Here is a 16,743-nt window from a genome sequence, read left to right on the forward strand (position 1 = left end):
TCGTGTACTGTGAATATGTTTGTGTGTGTTTAATTGGTGTTTTGGGTCATTCAATCATGAAAGAGTCTTCATCTTAATGATAGTAAAAAAAGAAAGAAAATGATGACATTGTTTGGTCACCCTCAACTGTCAACTGTTCGTTTACCAAGTCTTAAACATGTCTTCTTTCGTTCTTACCATTTCTGGGTGAACTATCCCTTTAATTGAACCCACACTCTTAAATAAGCTCTCAATTTTACACAGCCCTGGTGCATATTCAGACTTTAAAATCACTGGTTGTTGCATGGCATGCAACTGATCACAACCTGCCAAGTAGTGATGTGCAAAACATGCAAATGTCATTAAAACATTTTGCAAATTTTCTGTGAAAATTGGGACTTTTTCTGCTGTCAGTCTAACATAAAAACAGTATATCTGCAGCTATTATAGAGGCAGCACAGTTCTGTGTATTACGTTATCAAATGGTATCGGATGGATCTGTTGCACTTACAGCTCTATGATGCATCACAAATGCTTCTCCAGCGCTCTGTCAGGCCGTAACTATAGTTAACTGGCGAGCACTTCAGTGAGCTCATATCTCCCTGAGATTACAACAGCAGCTGCAGCTTAAGTCTCTGTGATGAGGTCATCTTTAAATGACATCTGGGTCCAAGACAGCTGTTTTTTGGCACATATAGCGCCTGTTCTGACGTAGCTGCCCATACAGCGCCCATGGCGGCTGGGTCAGCGCCACATTGGTGAATGTACTTGGCCGAGATTTCCGCAGCATATCCTCTCAGACTCCATCATTCCCACCATCCATCAATCATTCGCTCATATCAGAATGATCGGAATCATCTGCGCCTCAGGTTCTTAAACCCCTGTGTTGTGTTTGCGTCTACGAGAGCTAGATCAAATGTAAAGAGAGGCAATAATCACTCAGTGTTGGCCTTCTTGCAGCTGGCCTACTCATCCGGCGGGAGATTTTTATGAATTATATAACTTTGATTTATTGCATGTCAAGAAATCAGGTCTATTGTTTTTATTTTTTTATTATTATTATTATTTTACAGCTCAAGAACAGGTCAACGTTAGTTCCTCTTGTGCTGTACATCCCGAGAGCGAGCCTTGCAGGCAGTGAGATTTTTTTTTTTCTGCACTCGATTCTGCACTAACGCTGGCGTAGAACGAGGGAAGGCTTAAACGCACAGATGAGGGTGAGAAACATGTGGAGCATATGCAGATGCTGGCCGTCTTACTGAGTTAGCTCATCAAAGCAGACATTCCCATGAGATGTCCAGTACTAACTGCCTGTGCAACAGACAGGAAGTAGGGTTAATCTGGTTATGTGACATAGTCAAATCTTCCAGACTACTCAGGAACTCCCTTGTCTTGCATTCTCAGTCTGTTTCTCTCTCTAACTCTGTCTTTTCAGACCAAGGAACATGCTGTTCCGCCAGTAGCAGCTGTTTGCACAACTCAATCCCATATGGAATGAGAACCAGTTAAGGTCCTTCATCTGAAATGTCTTTGCCTTTTTTTAATCCACAAAATGACCCTAACAGAAAGCCTCTAAATGTGTTTCGGTAGACACATGCAATGATGATGTGAAAGTGAACCAATCACAAGGTCATCACAAGGACATCGTCCCAAGATATTACTCACATCGGGTAGGATATGTCATCTAGAGTGTACTTCCCACTTTATACAGTAGTTCAACAGTCCTATATATTGCATATAAATCAGTTTTATTTACAGTACACGATAACCTTTATACAAATGAACATACAATTCAACTATTAAATATATGAATATTTGTATAATTAAATAAATAATATATGGCTAAAAATAATTTGAAAACAGAACAAAGGCACTTTGACTTTGATGCAACATATATACATTTTTATATAAAAAAGGTAAATAGTATGCTTTATTGTGAAATGTAAATGTATTACATCTAATTCATATTATATATGTTCTTTTATATCATAAAAATAATATTTATATAATAAAATTTTTATTGTTTTACATTTTACATACTATGTATTATACACCATAAATGTATTAAATAACATGAAACGGATAAATGTATTTAAAAAAAAATTATGTTTAAAATAAAAATTAAAAATGATTTTTCCAATAATATAAATGCATTTTGACTGTTCCAATAAAACTGCAACAAAACCACAAACAAACACACAAAACCAAAAACCTAAATTCAACTAAAAACCAAATCTAAACTAAAAGTCAGTCTGGAAAGTTAATGTGCGATCCTTTCAAATCCTTTAAAACTAAGAGAAATTATATCTGTGTAACAAACCTACGATAAATCTCCAAACTCAAGCAGAGCTTATGAATCAACTATTAAGCAGATGGAGTTATTATAAGAGTGTTGAAGGAAGTGGAAGATTTATTCACTGTGGAATTGACAGTCAGATCGAGCTCTCATGAGAACGACACGTCTCCGTAATGGACGAGAACATCAGCGGCCATATCAGCTGTTAGTACAACTCACTGCCTGAGATGGCGGAGATACGTAGACAGATCTCAGGCACTAGTGAGGAAAAACAGCAGCGCTGGAGTGAGACGGGTCTACATGTGTACAGCAGGGACAGAGGAAACATGGCAGCATCCGGATGTGTCTGTCTGTATGCTTTCTGCTCGCTCTCTCAAATCCTTTCATTTGTGAAATGAGACATTTGTGATGGTGTTTCTGGTGCTAACAGCTGGAGGGATGTGTTTCCTGTCTGATCAGTGGTCTGGATGAAGCACAGCCCTCTGAGTTCTGGTGAATGGTTGGAAGCATGTGTACTACACCTTTCCTCTGGCCTTTGTGTGCCCTCATCTAGAGAACAGAGCTTGCACGCACATGCATCTTGCACATGCACATTAGCATCATTAGAAACAACAACAACTGCAACTCTTTGAGCTCTCTGCTTTTTTTTTTTTTTTTTTTTTTTTTTTTGCTTTTTGTCTGGAGCCCAGCCCTCCAGCTCCAGAGTGCTCCCACTAAAAGCCCCTTTCCTTCCTCACACAGCTGCTAATGCATGGATAATGAGATTGGTGAGAGGCTGATAGAGGCTCAGAGATACTAACATTCTGACTACATCACCCATAATTCAATTGGGCCAGCTTGGCCGTCTTCCTTTTGTTTGCGAGCATGAAGGTTTTAAGGCCACACCACTCCCACATCCTCCTCCCTGTTTCTGGCTGTGTTTGGACTGACATATTACCATACATACCAAGTCATACATGCTGTATTTTTAAGAGGAACCTGTCACGATTCTGTTCAAATTTGTGCCTTAAGTGAGAAAGAAAAGCATTTTAACAACTTAAAGCATTGTATACTTGTCATAAAAATATGAGAAGGCACATTTTTCTTAGTGTAAATACACAGTATGAGTACTCTGCACAGTATATTCATTTTCACATGACCTGCTACATTAGCCAAAATGTGCTATAAAACCAGAACATAATAAAAGGGATCACATAATGGACTTAATCTGACTTCATCTTCCATTCCAAGTGAGACAAATAAATGTGAAGCAATATATACTGTGATTCTGAACACTACTTCTTTAAATTCCTTATTTGATCTTAAAACAAACCATGCAAAATAGATGAAGGATATACATGTATCCTTCACAGATGAGGCAATCGCAGAATGTATTAGAAGGTAGGAAAAAATATTGATCAAAGAAATGTTGATTATAAATATATTTACATACCATTAAACATCAAAGCACTGCTACAGCATGTATTTAATGTACTTTAATGTATTTAATGTACATTTCTCAAATGTTCGGTGTCTGTAAACATTTTTTTTTTAAAGAAATGAATAGTTTTATTAAACAAGTATGCATTAAATTAATGAAAGGTGACACTAAACACTTTCACAAAAGATTTTGGTTTCTATTTCAACTTTAGATAACATTTTTAAATATATTAAAATAGAAAACCATTATTTTTTATTTTAATAATATTTCACAATATTACAGTTTTTACTCTATTTTACTCTATGAACGAAGCCTTGGTCAACAAGAGACCCTAAATATGCTACAGCGAGTTATGTAGTATAAGTGACGATAGTATCCCAACTCAAAACTAGCAAATAGCAGATAAAACTCACTATTGAGAACAACAAAGTAGACACAGACCACACATTAGGGATGTTTGGATAGACCATTATGGTTTAATCAACCCATTAGAACAACAAAAACTGTGGTTAAAAATAAAGACAACCCAAACAGGGAGAGTTCCTCTGAAACAAAGAGTCCGGATCCCAGATAACCCCTTATAAATGAGTAAAGCTTTAAATTACAAAACCCAGAGAACAAGACACTGGCAACAGGCCTTCATGGCTCAGTTTTGATATTGGACTCTACCGGCATGCCTGTTTTTTTATTTTCCTCTACGCAGCATCGTAGGCAAGAGGAAGGCACATTATTTTATACAAATCATCTGTGAGTAAAAGGGAGTGAGAAGCCACCATTTTATATAACCGGAATGCGCCTGGTGCTTATTGCTTCCCAAGCCCATTTCATTGTGTCGCAATAGATCTCGTTTATGCTTTCGCTGTCCTGTGTTCTGGTTTGTCCATTACTTTCCCCGGCGAGACAAGTACAAAAAAACAAGGCATCTGTTTTCAATCACTGTGGGCCCACACCAAAACCGAACGGCAACAACACAACACACACCACACACACACACAGAGACGGTGAGCCCATGGAGAGGGAAACACACTTCACAGAACATTTAGGAAATTGGAATTTGATGTCAATTGTGGAAGACAAAGCGCAATCACATCTTTCCTTTCTCTTTCTTCCCCCACTCTTTCCGGCCCCATAACGAGAAGAATAATCTTGAAGCGATGGTGGTTGGATTTTTAAACACGACTTGGTGTTGGATTTCAGTGGTTTGCCTTTATTGTACATAAAGTATGTACACTTAGGGAGAAGAGGAACATTATATTTCTCAGCTCATCCATTTTTAGCCTGGCTGAGTGACTTGTACTAAGAACAGTTGGGAACAATTAGAAAGTTGTGTGTTATGCTTTGCTACGCAGCTACAAAAGGTAATTTGCTTGCATAAGGACTTAATACAACTTTTTTTTTTCTTTGGCTAAGAGTTCTATATTCCCTGAGAATGGTGAATGCTAACAAATAAAAAGAGCATTCCCATAGGAAATTAAATAAATATTAATGATTCAGAACTGATGTTAGAACCATCAAATGCAATAACATATGAAATATTTTACATCCTACAGCATATTAAAAGACAAGCAGCACCATAAGTACTGCTCATGAAGGTTGCTTCCTTAAGTACTACTTTTTTACAGTATATACTTTTTTTTTAATAGTTTGTCAAAGAAAGGTGTGCTTTTACTTTACTTAGCAATCAAACTTACAATTTTCATCAGGAAAATTATAAAATAGGGAAAATTACTAAATGACAGTTTATTATTGAAACCACACGTTTGTGTGTGTGTTTATATAAAATATATTTGAATTTTTTTTCCAGATGCATAAATATACGTGAAATATACAGAAACTTTAATAAAAACTAATAACTGAATAACAAAATTAGCATTTTCCATACTGTGTCTAAAATGCTGCCTGCATTTTAATTTTTACATTTAAAACGGTCATTTTAATCATGATAATCACCATTATTAATCTTAACATACAGGAAACCCTAGTAACCCCCAAAGCACCTTAGCAGCCTAATTGCAAAGCAACCACCCCCTAGCATTATGGCAGTGTCTTTTCCCTGGGTGAGCATCATGGATTTTCTTCAGAAAATAATAAAAATCTAGTTTAATAGAGTGGCTGGATAAAAAAATAAAATAAAAATGAAAGCTGGATTCAGGCAATTCAGCTAAACTAGTGTGCTCCAAGGTTTCCTAATACTCAGGCTAGACATAAATTTGTCTGTGCGTGAGTGTGTTTGTGTGTGGAAGACCTGCCAGTCACCCAGCAGTAGGAATCTTTGCGACAGGTGCAGCTCAGACTCCCACAGCGTAATTCACGTCTGGGCTTAAGGTGTGATGGGGACTGGCAAACACGTACACACACACACATACACTCTAATTACCAGCCTGACCTTGCTTAGGTTATTACGAGTACTTTCTGCTGCAGGGAACGATTTCCCCTGCAACTTTTCTGGCAAAATGAAAACATGAATGGGGAAACCACTGAGGTTATGTGAAGGAATGATAAGTCTGCTCACAGCAGACAGAAAGGGGAAACAATTTAACTTCAATTTGAAGTTGTTGCACTGGTTTATTCATAGGAGGTGTCCGTGAGGATGGAAAGGCCCTCTTCTTTAAGGAGCAATTATTCACCCTCATTTAGCGCTACCGGAACGCTGTGACACGCGCAAAATTGAGAACGGAGAAGAATGAGAGCATTTTCCACACTTCCACTCATATAATACCCTGAGGGAATTTTTCCGCCTCCTGCTATACGGCTTTATTAAAAACAAAACCATTTTTAAGCATGAGAATATGCTTCAAGAAAGCAATGCTACTAAGTCATGAAGGTAATATAATTACAGTTCGCAAAGACATGTAAATACACACTCGTGCACACAATGCAAATCTCTATGCAAGTATAAAAAGAAAAGACCTTCACCCGCACACACACACACCCTCGCAATATTATCTGAGTGTTCACAGTTCTCCTGACGGCCTGCGGGAAAGAAATCATAATGGAAGCCAAAGGTGCAGCAAAACCTGTAATATTACCACTTTGCTGCTGCTCATAAAAAGCCAAGGACCAACTGGACTTACACACACACACACCCACACATTCAGAGTAGTTTAATCCAACAGTTACATAATGTAACGCTAATGAGGGCATTTAAACATGTCTGGCCATCTAAAGCTGTTAAATTACAGAAAGATGACTGCGGTATCAGTAAAAGATTACTAATATCACATTTTAAAATGCTAATGGCTAACTTTTCATGTATTGATTTGACTCAAGAGCGAATTTTCATTTACATTTTTATAGCCTCATCACACAACACCAAAAGTCTAGTCTTGGATTTACATATTCAGCTTGGCTTCAGCTCGGCTTTAAACACTATCATCCCAAACCTCCTCCTGCTCAAATAAACTCAGCTCTCCGTGCCCACCTCCGTCTGTCAGTGGATCACCAACTTCCTGACAGACAGGCAGCAGCTAGTAAATCTGGGGAAATTCTCATCCAGTACCCGCACCATCAGCACTGGCGCCCCTCAGGGATGTGTCCTCTATCCACTGCTCTTCTCCCTATACATGAATGTCTGCACTTCAGAGGACCCCTCTGTCAAGCTCCTAAAGTTTTTAGATGATGCCACATTTATCAGCCTCATTCAGGATGGTGATGAGTTTGCTTACAGACAGGAGGTTAAAGAGCTGGCTGACTGGCAGTCTTAACAACCTGGAGCTGAATATGCTCAAAACTGTGGAGATGATCGTGGGCTTCGAGGAGAAACATGAAAACAAATTCCTTGTATGTGTAAACATACCTGGCAAAAAAGCTCATTCCAATTGTGATTCTGATATTCAAAGCTGATATTCAGGATAACTGCTGAAAGAGCATTCCTATATGTCTACATTCCCTCCTGTCCACAGGAGTCAATGCCGCCAGGTGATTCCATCAAATCAAGGTGAATTTTTTTTCCAGGACCAAATCATATATCATAAATTACTAATCTAATGTGTCAAATACTAAAATCTGAAATGTGAACATTCTGGAATGTACACATTGTTTGTAGCAGCCGAGGCAAAAACTGATGGTATTACAGCATACAATAGACACAGATAAGCCCTATTCGGACAGGACTGTTTTTTATTTTATTTTATTTTTTTCTCATGGGAAAAGTCAGGTAAATTTGTGGTCTACAGAGATGTACTTTGTGATCTGAATCCTGTCCTGTTTAAGCAAATCTGTGTTTTCCTTATAAAAAAAAAAATTATAAGAATTAAAAAGGAAATTACCTGCAGTTTTTCGGCTCCTCTGAGAAATCTAATCCCATCCAGACAGGAATGTCTGAGATTATGGTATATTATTTTGACAATGATTCTCCTCATTATTTTGACATTAGCTGAAGACAGCAGAATTTCTCATTAAAGAACCTGGTTCAGCAACCTCATTATGGATTTTCACAAACTTTCTCGATGAAACTGGTGGCTCATGTACTGTTCCTGTCTGATGTAAATAAGAAAATTAAATAAAAAAGAAACTGCTCAGAATGGCAACATCAGTTTTTCCTGAAATCAAAAATGTCCTTTTGTTCATAATATAAATAATGTTCTAATTAAAAAAGGGTTTTATTTAAATTGGTTTTATGATGCAATCCCAATCCCATTTCCAAGAGAATTGACTCCTTTCCAAACTGTGCTATACACATAAAAAAAACAACACAGGCTTTCTGGTATCCAGGTGCAATCTGTCTAAATGGCAACTCTGAATTTTTTCCCCAGTAATGACAAAGTAGGCCACACAATGTCTTTGATCTTTTATTTTCTTTACCTTTATTTGTTCCTTGTCTATCATGGAAAGAAGAAATTTCAGAAAACAACACGACACACCAATAGCATTCAAACAAAGAGCCCTCAAACGGAGACTCTGAGAACATTTGACATTTTACATGATGATTCTATTCCATTCGCCAATGTAGAAAGATTCCGGCAAAAATGAGTTTACACAGGGTGGAAACTCCAAACCAAAGTCCTCTCCTGGGAAACACACACACACACAGACATCAATGCACACACAAACATCCATCACTTCCAAGCATGTGGATCCACAAAGAGTGTGTGGAGATGTTCAGATGTGAAGGACATGTCTGCAGGCAACTACTCAAATAATTCACACACGCACAGTCTTTCTCTACTTCCCCTTGTACCGATTATACAGTAAACGTATGTGTAACAATTTACATAAATACTGCCTCATGAATAATTCATCTCCTCACAATTACAGTATTCCATACTAGAACCTCATTATGGCATCATAATTATAACGCATTCCTGCCAAACAAATTCCCTGCTTGATGCAAACTTGTTTGTTTAAATGTGAGAAATAAAAGTCTTACTTTTCAGGAAAGACTTTATTGTCTCTTTAAGTGGTAACAGACGTTGTTTGAAGTAAATTTAGAGAAAATCAGACATAATAAGAATGTCACAGCAGAACTAGCACAACAAACAAGAACAGAAAGGACTGGATTTTTGAATACCATCCACTTAAAGAGGTTATGAAATCCAAAACAAAAGGTTTCTTAGAAACCCACAAGAACTCAACAGTAAATGTTCATTGAACCGAGTTCTGACACCAGACTTCACACACACTTACATATATCATGTATATGGGGCGGCATTTCAAATTGCATTACTTTGTGGCATTCATGCATAAATGTTTTTGTTCCCATAAATATTTCAGCACTTACAGTAAGTATTCTACAAGCCTCTGAGGTACATTTCATTGCTCAATTTTACATTTGCAATATTTTTTGAATATCTAAAGTTCAGCTTGAATCATGTATTCTGATGAATATGTCCTTTCTACAACAAAAATGGGTCAAATTTTGATCCACTATCTAAACTGCATGTCTACTATGTAGACATTCTCTTCAATAAGCAGTAATCACCACATGAGAAGCTTGATACACTGGCGAAATAAGTATAAGAGGCTAGTTTTGTTGCTCAGAGGCACTGTTAAAGTGAGAGAATTCTTAATGAAAACAGGTTTAATAGGGCAGAGGGAAACTCTTCGATTGCGCTCCTGTTTAATTTAATGAGCCTTAAGCCAGGCGATTTAGTTCTTTTAATTGCCCTTCTCTCATTGTTAAAAAGACGTATGTGGCCATCTTCCACAGAGTAAATTCCTCTGAATAACAGTTTCGTTTCTACAGTATGTTTCTTCCACCCGGGAAGGATTAAACTGTAGTCTGTTCCTCTTGAATCCGACTAAAAACATCACAGCATAGTTGTTGGAATGGTTGGAAAATTCAATTTGAAATAACTTTAGATGTTTAGATTACTCAGCTATTTGCATGAAATTCATATTCGGACAGAGAAAGTAAAATTGAGCATCAGTTCTAAAGCAGTTACTGGTGGGGGAGAACCTTGCTGATTGGCTCGTGCTATATACCAATCACTATTTATACTCCAGATCGGCTAATCAGATTGTTCTCCTTTATAACACTCAACACTTTCAAATGTTTAGCTCAGAAAAGCAACTGAAATAAGACTGAAATAAGAGAAAAAAGTTTCCTAATTAGTATTTTGTCTTGTTTTATAGGAAAAAAATTATATAAAAATACAGTACATTTACTTCAGAAGCAAATTCACAGAAAATACTTGAATATACACTTAAAAAGCTTGATTTTTTTTTTTTTTGTTTAAAACAAAAATCAATATTGTACTCTTTTTTTATAAATAAAATAAATAAATAAAATGTGTTTATTATTTGTATAAATGTATTTGTTGATTGAAATATTTTTAGATATGTCTGACTCGACAATTGATTTCAATAATTTGGCACTATATTATTAACAACGCAAAGCTCTTGAAAGCTCTACAGTAAATATAATTTGGGGTTGGTAAGTTTTTTTTTATTTTATGTTTTTGAAAGAATACTTATAATCTCAAATGCTGTATTTGTTTGATAAAGAAAAAAAAAACAGGAAAAACTATAAAAGTAATTATTATCATTATCATTCTAATATACTGATTTTGTGCTCAAGAAACATTTCTTATTATTATCATTGTTGAAAAATGTAAAATATGTTTTGTGGAAACCATAATATTTTTTGATGAATAGAAATTTCAAAACAGCATTTATTTGAAATAGTAATCTTTAGTAACATTATCATTTAATGTGTCTTTGCTGAATAATAACACTCTATATGTATGTATGTATGTATGTATAATCTTGACACTAAACGTTTAATGGTATTGTAAATTAAATAAATAAAAATAAAATACTGGGTCAAATATTCAGTCTCTATTTAGATTTAACTTGATATTGAATGAAATTTCAATATATATTTAATATTAACATTTCATTAATCAGTATTTTTACTACATTCTAATGCATTCTGGGACTGCCTCATCTGTGAAGGACTCTGGCCCATGAAAGAAGATATCTTAGAAGGCAGGACTTTTGGATCAGGGCCTATGAATGGCTTCCAAAATGATTAACGGCTCTTCTTACCAATTAGATGCAGTTTGGAAAACAGTTTCAGTCTGAGCCCACTAAAGCAATGTCCAGGGTTTAATACAAGTTGAACTCAATCGACAGCATAAATGTGTTGAACTAACTTTGAATCAGGCCTTTATTACAAAAAACTAAGGTTGAAGTTATTTTCTGTGGTAATGGACATTAAACAGCAGAGGCTGTCGATTGAGCTTAATTTAAATGGTAAATTCTATTACTCGGACCATGGAAAACATGCAAACATGAGCAAAAACACATCCTTTCTTTCTCTGGCTCCCCGCCTCCCTCTCCTCCTCTCTGTAAGATGACCTGTCTGTTTCATACGAGGCCTGCTGCGTTGCAGAGAGCTCTGACAGGCATGCATTTAAATGGGATTTCAGATACACAAACCATCTGCATCCTGACAGCCTGCAAGCTTATGAATATTAGAGGACAGATGCTTTAAACAACTGCGCGTGAGTCTGAATGCACACACTGGACATCCAGCTACATGAGTCCATTTCCACCTCTTCTAGCTTATCATACGTATACATCCTCCACAGATGTTTACCACCGCAGCCGTCATCATCAACATCTTCCCTACAATCATTAGCACCATCAGGGACACCATAATTAGAAATAGCAGCAATCTACTTGGTATCCTCATCCTGTTCTGCTAAGGTTTAGACACGGTGTAAAGTTTAGCTTACCTTTGCCATCTGTGCCTGCACGCCACTGGCCTTCAGGGACGCTACAGCTTTCTGTGCCGCCGCCGGACTGTCGAAATCCACAAAGCCATAGCCTACACACACACATGTACAGAATTAGAGTGAGATAAGAGTTATTTATACACACTATAACACACATATCTTAGTGTTTTTGCCAAAAACTGAAGAATTCTTTATCGGACATTAATCAGACGTTATCGGACACATTTATCAGATTTACAATTCAAGGGTCAAAACAAGACCGCTCAGTTGTTTGTCTGATCACGCTGATCGTTGGCGACACAAGAGAGCCTGCATGTTTGAGCACAGCCGCTTGTGTCTGTGTGTGGGTTTGTGTGTGTGTGCTTGGGGAGACAGGAAACGGCCATTTTGTTCAAGGCTCATGCCTGTCAACTATTTCCTCAGTAACAGGACAGAGAAGGATTCAGCCTGACCTCACCCCTGCTGGAAAATCCAGCTTAAAGCTAGAGTTCAGCCAAAAATGAACATTCTGTTATAACATTGGAACTCCTTCTTGGAACGCAAAAGGTGCATTTTTAATCATTAATAATAATAATAATAATCATGCATCCAAATCTCTAAAGTCTTGTAACAGCTTGGTGTGATGAACATCAACATGTAAGTACATTTACTACTCTTATAACCACATTCACAAGAGAATTAATGTTGAACAATTCATGAAGAAATTCGGTAGCACTTTATTTTACAGTCCTGTTCCTCATGTACATACTATGTACTTATTATGGTAAATGCAATAACTATGTAATAACTAGGTACTAACCCTGAACCTACCCCTAAACCTAACCCTACCCCATGTAGTTACCTTGTGTTACCAGAACTTTCTTAGATAAATACACTGTAAGTACACTATAAGTACATGTAAGTACACGTACTGTAAAATAAAGTGCAACCAGAAATTCCTTTAAGTTTCATTCTATCTTTTCAAAGAATAAGCAGATGAAGTGCACAAAAATTGACTGAATGAGTTGTTCTCAAATTAAACTAATGCTGAACTCATTCAATGATCAGGTTGTAGAAGTTAGCAGCTAAATGAATGGAAAATTATCATTAAATAATGATAAAAAAAATTCAGTTTGCTCCTCACACAAAGCTGCTCCATGAATTCAGAGGATTTGGAATATAGAGCACAAGTAGTATATACTACTTTCGGGATACTATTTTGATTACTTGACACTTTTACATCCTTATTGAAATGTGCAATTTCTAATTTGAGGGGGAAAAAGTTCAACAAAAAGAAATGAACATATAATATTGAAACATATGAAGGGTTGAGTATTTTTATTTTATTATTATTATTATTATATATTTGTATTTATTAATATATTATATTATATTATATTATATTATATTATATTATATTATATTATATTATATTATATTATATTATATTATATTATATTATATTATATTATATTATATTATATTACATTATATATGGTGCCTGGTCAACCAGCTAATAGGCAGCTTAGATCATTTAGAAAGAAGTTACCAAGTTTCAAGTTTCACAACACAGCTACTATTCCAGTGGGGTCCATTCCGCCACCCAGCTCTTTAACCAAACATTCCTTTGGCAGTAAGCGAGACAGAAGATCTGCGACTTCCTTTACGATGTATCATAATAAAAACTGCAGTGGCCCTCAGTACATTTGAGGCACATTTGAGGCAGTGTGTCTTCCTTCATTCGGCGGAGGCATTCTCACCATAAGCCTCTCTAAACTCTAAACACACACACTCTCAAAGCCTGACTGACATCCGAAACCACAGATGGCAGAACGCAGAGCTTTGGAGAGGCCGCGAACGCTTGAAGCCAACAGCTCTATATGCCAGACATATGGGTTCATTTACGCACGCACACACACCTTACATATAGAACAACATGCCATCCGCATTGAAGCCTACATTAATGGAAGCGAGAAGGAGAGGGACAAAGATCTCTACAGCGGAGAACTGAGCCGTCCAGATGTTCCAAAGACTGCAGATGTTTCAAAAGCCTAAGAAAACAGAGCGTGTGTGTGAAAGAGGACTGTTCTTGATCCAGAGAGAGGAACACTTCTGGTTTGAGAGATCGCTGCGAGCATTCCTGAGGTCACTGACCAAAAGAGCTAAACAGCAGCCATCAGGAAGTGGGCTAAGAGAGAGGTTTCAAGCTAAAAATTCAGGGATCAATTCCTATTAGCAATGGGACATCCAGAACCGGAACAGAATTGAAAAGGAACTTGACAGAGAGGTAAAAAATAAAAAAAAGCATGTGTTTGTGTGTAGACATCACGCATATGAGGTTTTGAAAGCCTTACGTTATTAATCCGAAAATACAAATACGCCTCAAATGAGTGTGCGCTTTCTCTCCCTTTCTTTTCTCACTCTCCGTCTTTTTTCCTCGGGTGTCAAAACGGTGGGGAAAAAAAAGAGTGTGTAAACTACCTCCTCTTCCTCTGTGCATAATTCCAATTAGAAAAGGAAAGCGAGGTAGTGAAAGAGAGAGCTTGTTGGTGTGCTCGTGTGTTGTACGACACAAATATTTACGTTCACTCCGTTTAATGAGAGGCTCGTGATTGAGTCAAAGAGAAAATCAAACACACCCTCAGTGTTGCCCACAACCCCCACTGCTTTCACCCTCTCCATCTGTCATTGCGGACAAGGGGAAAAAACAGCTGTCTGAAATTGAAAATGTGTCTTTTTTCTGCACAATTACAGAGTCTAGCTGCTTAATGCAAAACACACAAAGTACACATGCGATTAAACCATGTGTGTTTATCGAACAGCCAACAATCCATGTAAGAAGAGTGATTAAAAACGTTGCAGAGCTTGATAACTTACGAGTAATCTTCAGAAGCAAACGGACCGAACAAACTTGATTGTAAACGACCCTCGATGGCTTACTCTACCATACGGGACTAATCTACAGCAGATAGGCCTGTAATTGCGATCAATCGACATATCTTTGAAATGAATAGTGCATATCCTGTTCAAAAAAACTAAACAAAACAAAAAAATGGCGTAGAAACAAGCAGGACAAACATATGTAGATTCAGCGAAGCCGTGAATGAAGCGAATCCAGCTTTTTGTTCATTTCCTGTCTGATATCCTTGGCTCCCATAAGTCCTGGCTGGAAGCCCATCAGGGTGGAGAAGCCTGGCAGAGTGGGAGGGCTGTTAACTCCAGGAAGTGGAAGTCCTCTAAAGCCTGGAGTGATTTCCTCTGCTTCCCAAAAACACCCTCTCTCTGCAGTTATCATGTGGGAATTAATACTCATTTTTGGACACATTAGATGTGCCCTCAGAGAGAAAGCTTGACAAAGAGAAAGACGCACACATACATAAACACAAAACAAAAACCTGCGGGCCCGGGATTGGCAGATTGTGTAGGAAGCCAGGCTGTTTATTTACAGCGCTGGCTGAGTGTTTCCTGAAAAGAGGCTGTCTGCTAAATCATCAGTTTCTGCCGGACGCTTCCCTCGCCCCATGGCTATTTCTAAACAAGCACAACTAGGCCCGGACTTTTCAAATCAACACAGGAGGAACCTTGCGCTTTTCCTCGCCGTGTCTAACACTGTTTGTCACGCTAACGTCTTATCCGGTTGTAAAGACTTCACCCACAATCACGCTAATGCATTTCCTCCTCTTCAGACAATCTCTAGACTAATCAGAGTCTTTCAAAAGCTGTCATTTTACAAGGATTATTGATTATTTGAAGTGAGGCTGTGAATGCTCTCTGAACGTGTTTTTAATACGAGCTGACATTGACTGCGCTACTCACCTTTGCACTGGTTGGTGTTTTTGTCCAGGATTGCCTTTGTTGACACTATTTTTCCATACCTGCGAAGGACAAAGAGAACAACAGGATCAGCTCAAATTAAAGCAAGCTAGATAAAGTACATCTCAATCTATTGCATGAAACTCAGTTTTAGACTAAGCATTTTATGCATCCTAAATACACACTATTGAAAAATCTTTTCACACTTTTTGCAGAAGTTGCATAAGACAAAATAACAGTAAATGTATTTAAACTCAACAATATTCATTTGTTTATAAATTAAATGCATTCATTTAAAAATCTGACATTAAATTTTGTCTATTTAATTACCATTAACATTTCCACCGTAATATAATTTCCACCATATCTCAAATTATGTATTGTGTTATATTAAATGATGTGGTGGAGATGAACATGATAGAAATTACATTTTAACACTTTGTAATAAAATAGAATGATGCTATTTTATTACTAATGCTAATTTCACAGTTAGCATTTTATGCATCCTAAATGCACACTATTAAATGAAAAATGATTTTCAAATTTTTTGCATAAATTGACAACATAACTGTAAATGTATTCATTTAAACACAACAATATCTTTTATTAACACATAACATTCATTCATTTTTTATATATATATATATATATATATATATATATATATATATATATTAATGCTGACACATTTTGTAATAATTTTGTTTAAAGCTGTAATGCTGTAAAAATCTACTGTAATAGCTGCATTTTAAAGCTGCAATGAAATGGAAGTAATGAAAAATAATTTCTTCAGTATTGTGACTTACATTCAAATTAAACAGAATATCAAACAAGAAAAAAAAAATTAACCTGTAAATCATTCACAATAAGATGTATAACATGCATTTATTAAATAGATTTTCATTGAGGCCTGGGATAAAAATCTATACATAAAAGATATTTGAAAAAAAGATTTCAAATAAAAAAATGACATGTTTTAATGTGACCTTCACATGAGAAAACAAAAATTAATTATAAAAGTCAACCCCAAGTGCCCGAACTTGATGAAAAACCCAAGTGTAATGCTGCTCCGAACT

The 16,743-nt window shown here is 36.6% G+C and overlaps 1 protein-coding gene across 5 annotated transcripts in view; it reads right to left on the reverse strand.

The window, feature by feature from the left end:
* The window catches only part of LOC127974626 (RNA-binding motif, single-stranded-interacting protein 3-like), a 121,718-nt gene that overhangs the window by 67,675 nt on the left and 37,300 nt on the right, over nt 1-16,743 (reverse strand). For all 5 annotated transcript variants that reach the window (XR_008157334.1, XM_052578029.1, XM_052578028.1 and 2 more), the window contains exons 3-4: nt 15,671-15,729; nt 11,876-11,967 (exon numbers count right to left, since the gene is read on the reverse strand). Coding sequence is in view for 4 of the 5 variants with exons in the window: in XM_052578029.1 (XP_052433989.1) it covers nt 11,876-11,967; nt 15,671-15,729 (151 nt within the window). In the remaining variant the exon portion in view is untranslated. The remainder of the gene's footprint in view (nt 1-11,875; nt 11,968-15,670; nt 15,730-16,743) is intronic.

Source organism: Carassius gibelio, chromosome B16 (genome assembly GCF_023724105.1).
Source record: "Carassius gibelio isolate Cgi1373 ecotype wild population from Czech Republic chromosome B16, carGib1.2-hapl.c, whole genome shotgun sequence".
Taxonomy (NCBI): Eukaryota; Metazoa; Chordata; class Actinopteri; order Cypriniformes; family Cyprinidae; genus Carassius; species Carassius gibelio.